Below are 7,526 nucleotides of genomic sequence, written 5' to 3'. Positions count from 1 at the left end.
TCCCAGGGATCTGCTGGAGCCTATCCCAGCTCTCTCTGGGTGAAAGGCAGGGGTCCACCCTGGACAGGTCACCAGTCCATCACAGGGCCACATAGAGACAAACAACCTCACACACTCACACTCACTCCTATGGGCAATTTAGAGTCACCAATCAACCTGACATACATGTTTTTGGACTGTGGGAGGAAACCAGAGTACCTGGAGAAAACCCACACAAGCACAGGGAGAACATGTAAACTCCACTCATTTTAAATGGTACAATGACATTTTGCATTAAAAAGTAAATAAGAAAAGCAGTTCACTATTAGCAGAATCAAATGTTTGATTACTATTATTTTATTGTAACCACAAACACATGAATGTTCACATGATATTTATAAATATAGAGACATTTTTTATGCTCAGTCCTAATTGTTTAAATCTAAATTCTGTACAAAGTGTGCCGTACTGGAAACAGGGAAGATCAGACTGGCTTCAGCTTGGAGCTAAGATTATGTTCAGTGAGGTAAAAAGAAAAATGAAGCCCAGCCAAAGGCTTACAGGAATCAACATCTCTGTTTGTAAGTCTGCCATATAGAAATCAGACAACAGGCATCGTGTCCATGGCAGGATAACACAGAAGAAGCTGCTGCACTCAATCAATCAATCAATCAATCAATAGATGATTGTTCACATAAAGTTTTCCACAGTGCACCAACACTTTACAAGGAGAATCTGTTGCAGACTGTTGAAGCTAAGGTTGAATTTTATTTATGCAACATGTGTTGTGTGAAAAGAGGCAACTGCATACAAAGAAAACAATGATGTGGGACAGGTTTCCACACAGTGGATGTGCTAGTCCTGAACATGTTAAGTCTACAAACCAATGTAACCTAGTTGTGCTCCTTAGCTTTGGAAATCATGCTTGATTAGCCAAATGTGCTAACATTGACAGTTTATGATGGCTGGGTTTTGAGAGGCTAAACAAACAGATCCTGAATACATATATATAATATATATATCCTAAATATGTCTAAATAAGATCTCAGGCCTCAGAATATCAGGTGCTGCAAAGGTTGGGTGGCAGGGTAAAAAGCTGTGCCTGTAAAAACCTCACTGTCACGCCAGAGACAGGCCGGCTGATTTGAAAGAAATTCACTGCCTCATCATGGGTTCAGTAAGGGAGACAGTAAACCAGCAGACCCTGACACAGAACAATCGCAGAAGAAAAAGAAAAGGTCTAAATAACTTCTCATCATTCAAACACAGTATAATAGAGTTGAATTGACATCTCCTGCTGCAAATCCCATCAAGAACTGAGACACTAAATATAAGTAGATGCTGGTGCTTAGTGCTGTTGTTATAATAAATACAAATAAAGTCCAAAATGGAAAACAAGAAAGTATTCATTAAGCTTCATTGCATTTTGATTTTTCTTTGAATTAGGGGGCCCTGGAGGGGCCCTTATTAGAATGAATTATTTGAGGACATTAAATATCAACAGCATTATACATCAGAACAACAACATGCAGGAAAGCAACAGACATTATCAGGCTACAGCTTCGTGGACTGGTTTTGTGGACGTATGCTTGATGCGTTTTGTGTCTTCATGGTAGCCTTAATTCTGTAGAGACAGAAATACAGAGAGAGGTATGACAGATTAAGTGAATGGTTTTATAAACAAAACCACTGCTGTTTGGCCCTTCCCTTTCTTAATCCCAGGAGGAAACTTGGTTATTTGGTGATTGATTAAACTGTAGGTAATATTTTCAGCCTTTCAAAGGTAAAACCAGAATGATACAGTACTGCAGAGCAATAGTGGACACGTTAATAGAGAGCTATTTATGCTGAACCAAAATTAAAATAAAACATCCTAAGGTGAGTTTGATTTTTACAACATTGACCATTTTGTTTAAAATTGTCAATGAAGGCAGAGCTTTTCCTCTTTGTCATAACCCACCAGCTATGACAAATGCATTTTCCTACAGACTTATCTGGTTCACAAATTACAAAGTGTGTGTCTTTCAAAAACAACCACAACAGTTCCTGATGCTTTTTTTTTTTTTTTTTTTGACACGTGGGCAAATGATGGAAATATCATTCCATAACTTCAGTTCAGTGATAAAGTTTATCTTCACACACGTGTGTAGTTCCACAGGTTTCTAAGTATAAATATGCAGAATGGGAAAAATGTCGATTTGCTATCAATCATATACTTGTCCATATCTTTAAAAATAACAGTACCTACAGCCAAAACTCCACTGTCAAAAGCCACAGTCTAAAACTGTTTGTTCCTCCCATGATCAACCCTTGAATCTGATCCACTTGTTGATAAAAAAGCCTTTGGCTATATGGCAACACAGCTCCCCCTACTGGTGAGAGCATCACTAGTACAGCATTAAAAACAAATCAGCAAGAGTTGCTATACTGCATTGCCTGTGCAGCACCATGGCCATTATGAAGCTGTTATCATGCAGCCTGCTCACCTGTTGCTCTCTGCCTCGTCAGTCGAGTCCGGTAGCTCTTTTCTCCGGGTCTCGGGAAGCAGGAAGCTGAGAGCTCCGCTGGCCAGTGTAAGGCTGCTGAAAACTATGATGGGTATGGACCAGTGGTATATGGCCAATATGTTGAGCAACGGAGACAGCAAACCACCAGCTCTGCTTACAATGGAGCCCAAACCAGAGGCTGTTTGTCTGCAACAGAAGTGTACAGAGCTCAGCTTCATAAGTTACTGTAAAATATTTCCTTAACTTGCAAAAAATCAGTGTTTTGCTGTAACTTCATTCAGTTGTCTATAAGTATTTTTAATGGTGTAAATAGTTTCCTGAGCCCAGTCTGACTGCAAATATTGTGGATGTGTTAGTGAACACCGGAGCTTGTGTCAGGTCAGGGAAAAGCATTGCTGTGATTGATGATACACTCAGCTGCCAGGTTAGATGTTATCCTTAAAGATAACAGACAGCTGAGTGTCAAGCACAGACCCAAACTAACACTGTGGCTGCTGCTAATCAAGCTGAAGGAGTCATCTTACCGCAGAGATGTTGGAAACAGCTCCTGAACATACACGTTGCAGATGGATCCTGCCCAGTTTACGAAAAAACGTCCTGATGTCGCTAACACAGTAACAGCAACAGCATTACCTTGAAGAGAATAACAGAGTGTCAGGAAAAAGGCTTTACATTAAATCCTAACCTGCTAATAAACACAAAACACATAGTATAATTGAACTGAAGTGTCATTTTCAAAGATTGGAAATAAATAGTCATTAGCTTTGCAGGCTGTGGGCATAAAGCTTTTGTTCAGGTAAAAATTTGTCCTGTTGAGATGTAAAGTCATAGGATCACCAGTATGAAGTCAGCCAATGGTTCGGATTTCTAACATCTTATTATAATAAGAATTTCAGGGATAACCCACTTGCGTCAAATGGTAACTATGAATACCTGTAGCAATTTCTGTGCCCATCAGTGCACAGCAGTGAATGTTCAGCTATTTCAATTAAGGAATGCAAAATGCTGATGTGATGACAGTGCTAGGTAATAAGCCAGGGGATCACCACAGCTGTCAGGGTTTATCCTATCCTATCTGACCAACAGACAAAACCAAAGAAACACCATCAGAATGAATACTTCTTAAGTGCTTTACTTTGAGAAACAGCGAGGATTAAAATGCACAACAATCCTCCAGTCAGAAGTGTGAACATCAGTGACACTTTCCTCCCCACTACTTCCAACAGCCAGATGCAAAGTATGTGAGCTGGTAGTTCAGTCAGGCCAAACATGGTCTGCGTCAGGAAGATGTCCAAGCCAAAATTTCCCACATTGAATGAAAGGGAGTAGTAGGTTATAGTTAATGAGAACCTGAGGAAAACAGGCATCAATCACACAAAGAACATTAACATTGCTTCAGTACCTCAATACATAATTTATCATCAGTTATTTATACTGTAAAGTAACTTACCATGCCAGTATTAGGGTGAAGAAATACCTCCTAAGCACAGTTGATTGGATAAGAATTATTATGCCTCGCTTTTTCTCAGTTTCTTTTACAACAATCTGTAGTGCACGGGAGGTGGACACAACATCATGGATTATATACTACAGGTGTTCTTTATATTCAGTTGTATATTTTCACCATAGAACATATACTATGTGTTTGCTGTTCTCAGATGTAATATTCAATTAAAATCTTGATACAGTGGCAATAATGGTGATGTATTGATGTGAATGAACAGGACCTTGTCCAGCAGAGAGTCTGGAACAGTGCATTTGTTGATGGCTGCTGCCTTGATAATCAGCTGCTTGGCCTCATCTGTCCTTCCTCTGCCCAGCAACCATCTGGCTGACTCTGGAATAAACCTGGTGAAAACAAGGACAGAGACACTTACCAACAATGTTATACCATTAAATCACATGAGGGTGTTAAATGGAGTTAATACACACCATATGTAAATAGCAATGACTGCAAGTGGAGCTGCTGTGATCAGCTGGGCCAGTCTCCAGTCTCGGACGGCATAGACCAAACCAGCGAGGATGCACTGTCCAACTGCACCAAACAGCTGACTCACACACGCTCCCCATGATCTTTTGGACACCCCAATCCATTCAGTGGCTAGGAAATCAACAAATTACCATGAATCAACAAATTAACCTTATCTCCATTAGCTTAACAAAACATTACCTGCATACATTAATAAATAGCTTGGAAATGCTGGAGCTAATGCTGACTTAACAAAAACTGAACAAAGATCAAAAACAGTGTTTTCAAAGATACTTTACCCAGTATAATAGAGTTAAGTCGATAACCTCCATAACCAGTCCCCACCATTAACTGGGACACCAAATATAAGTAGTAGTTGGGAGATAATCCGGCTGTTATGGTAAATATGAGCATCACAATGACTGGAATTTGAGCTGCACGTTTTCGACCAAACCTGGAAAATTTAAAACACAAATTCTATCATTTATATGATGTATATTTCCCAGCATCTTTTCTGTGATTAATTTAGATTGAATTGACAGAAGATAACAAAACATCATAGTTGCACATTTTTCCCATTAGAAGTATTTTAAACTTACGATTCAGCAAAAGGGCCAAATAAGAGACAGCCAACAAGAATGCCAGCCATCAATACAGTTTGTGCCACTTCCAACAAATTAGCCTGGCCACAAACTAGATCAAACTGCAAAGACATCAAGCCCAATGGCTAATAAATTCGAATTTCATTAAGATGGTTTGGTAATTGTGTTACAAAAGAGTAGTACATATCTTACATCAGTGACTATGGTGGATTCATACATCATGTTGTAGTACACCCATCCATCCTGGCACACTGTGGTCTCATTGAGTCCATAATCCCTGATGGCACCAATGTCCCAGTCCACAGGGACAAACATCCGACACCTGCTGAAAGTCCCATCCTCCTCCCGGGGCAGAGTCAGGTTCAGCTGCTCGGCTGTGGTCAGGTTAGGATCAGCTCTGAGGATCCAGTCAGTGTTACAGTGCCGCTCTGGATCTGACTGGAGAAAAAGCACACTGGCAAACTGAAAAGGAAGAATAGCATTTGGGAGGCAAAGAGCAAAAAGAGTGATCTTCTGAAATAATCCAAATTCTCCACAACTACTGAGGATCTCTCCAAAATCAGCCATGTTCAGGGAGCTGACTTTTGGTTTGGAGATGCCGGCACATGATGGCTTTTACACAGTGCCCATTAATGTTTAATCTCAGGACTCTACAGGCAGCATTTAAATGATTGCTTCAGTTTATAGAGTTCGATCATTTAACCAGATATGACATTCGTGTGTGTGAAACAGCTCAGTAACATCTTCATACTTTGGCTTAAATCCCAGAATGAATTTTATTCATTCAACAACAAATCTTTTTACAAAGCACTATGCTGCTCTATTGTATATCTGATGATTCTTTGTAGATTATATAGCTTATCTCACACAACATACTGTTGATCTTTAACTTTTACAATATGCTGACCCATCAAACTTTCTCTGTCATAAAAACATAAAAGGTAAAGCTGTTACATACCATTAAATCACTGTAAGTGTAGTGATGCTGTAACATGGTATATCAGTGCTGTAAAACATCTTGTCCTGCTTACGTCTGCAGAAGACTTCACAAGGAATGGTGCCACTTGTTTTTCTGACATATGCTGGAGTGTTGACAAATTCAGTTTTCCTTTTTCCATACATCTTAGTCTACCTAAAGTACAGTGTTGTGCCAAAAAAGCTACATGGCAACGGGTCTGGTAAACCCAGCAGCACGTTAACCTACGTGTAAATGTGTAGCTTCCATAGTAAGTGGACATTTAGATTTTTAGACTGAAATAAATACAATTTCAAGCAGGAAATTCAGATCAGTCTCAAAAACCATTTTCATAAATGATCACCACAAATGTTGGAATTTGAATGAATTCATCCATCCATTATCTACAGTGGGTACGGAAAGTATTCAGACCCCTTTAAATGTTTCACTCTTTGTGTCATTGCAGCCAATTGCCAAAATCCAAAGGTTGTTTGTCTCTATGTGGCCCTGTGATGGGCTGGGGACCTGTCCAGGGTGGACCCCTGCCTTTCACCCAAAGAGAGCTGGGATAGGCTCCAGCTGATCCCTGTGACCCTGGTTAGGAATAAGAGGATATACAGTGGGTACGGAAAGTATTCAGACCTCTTTAAATGTTTCACTCTTTGTGTCATTGCAGCCATTTGCCAAAATCCAAAAAGTTCATTTTATTTCTCATTAATGTACACTCAGCACCCCATCTTGACAGAAAAAAACAGAAATGTAGAAATTTTTGCCAATTTATTAAAAAAGAAAAACTGAAATATCACATGGTCATAAGTATTCAGACCCTGTGCTCAGTATTGAGTAGAAGCACCCTTTTGAGCTAGTACAGCCATGAGTCTTCTTGGGAATGATGCAACAAGTTTTTCACACCTGGATTTGGGGATCCTCTGCCATTCTTCCTTGCAGATCCTCTCCAGTTCTGTCAGGTTGGATGGTGAACGTTGGTGGACAGCCATTTTCAGGTCTCTCCAGAGATGCTCAATTGGGTTTAGGTCAGGGCTCTGGCTGGGCCAGTCAAGAACGGTCACAGAGTTGTTCTGAAGCCACTCCTTTGTTATTTTAGCTGTGTGCTTAGGGTCATTGTCCTGTTGAAAGGTGAACCTTCGGCCCAGTCTGAGGTCCTGAGCACTCTGGAAGAGGTTTTCTTCCAGGATATCTCTGTACTTGGCCACATTCATCTTTCCTTCAATTGCAACCAGTCGTCCTGTCCCTGCAGCTGAAAAACACCCCCACAACATGATGCTCCCACCACCATGTTTCACTGTAGGGATTGTATTGGGCAGGTGATGAGCAGTGCCTGGTTTTCTCCACACATACTGCTTAGAATTAACGCCATAAAGTTCAATCTTGGTCTCATCAGACCAGAGAATCTTATTTCTCAGTCTGGGAGTCCTTCATGTGTTTTTTGGCAAACTCTGTGCAGGCTTTCATGTGTCTTGCACTGAGGAGAGGCTTCCGTCGGGCCACTCTGC

General features: G+C 40.4%; 1 protein-coding gene across 1 annotated transcript; it reads right to left on the bottom strand.

The window, feature by feature from the left end:
• Nucleotides 1–1,533: 1,533 nt before the first annotated feature.
• LOC113133918 (solute carrier family 22 member 13-like) lies at nucleotides 1,534–5,624 on the bottom strand. Its single transcript, XM_026312968.1, has 10 exons — nucleotides 5,250–5,624; nucleotides 5,055–5,158; nucleotides 4,755–4,909; nucleotides 4,419–4,587; nucleotides 4,214–4,334; nucleotides 3,937–4,031; nucleotides 3,622–3,836; nucleotides 3,011–3,119; nucleotides 2,466–2,672; nucleotides 1,534–1,603 (listed from the first exon to the last, which is right to left on the bottom strand). Exons 1-10 carry the CDS (start codon nucleotides 5,622–5,624, stop codon nucleotides 1,534–1,536), a joined length of 1,620 nt encoding a protein of 539 aa, XP_026168753.1.
• Between the last annotated feature and the right edge of the window lie 1,902 nt (nucleotides 5,625–7,526).

The sequence above is a fragment of the Mastacembelus armatus genome, chromosome 17 (genome assembly GCF_900324485.2).
Source record: "Mastacembelus armatus chromosome 17, fMasArm1.2, whole genome shotgun sequence".
Taxonomy (NCBI): domain Eukaryota; kingdom Metazoa; phylum Chordata; class Actinopteri; order Synbranchiformes; family Mastacembelidae; genus Mastacembelus; species Mastacembelus armatus.
Note: the sequence above shows the minus strand (reverse complement) of the source record. Positions and strands in the feature narration are given on the sequence as shown.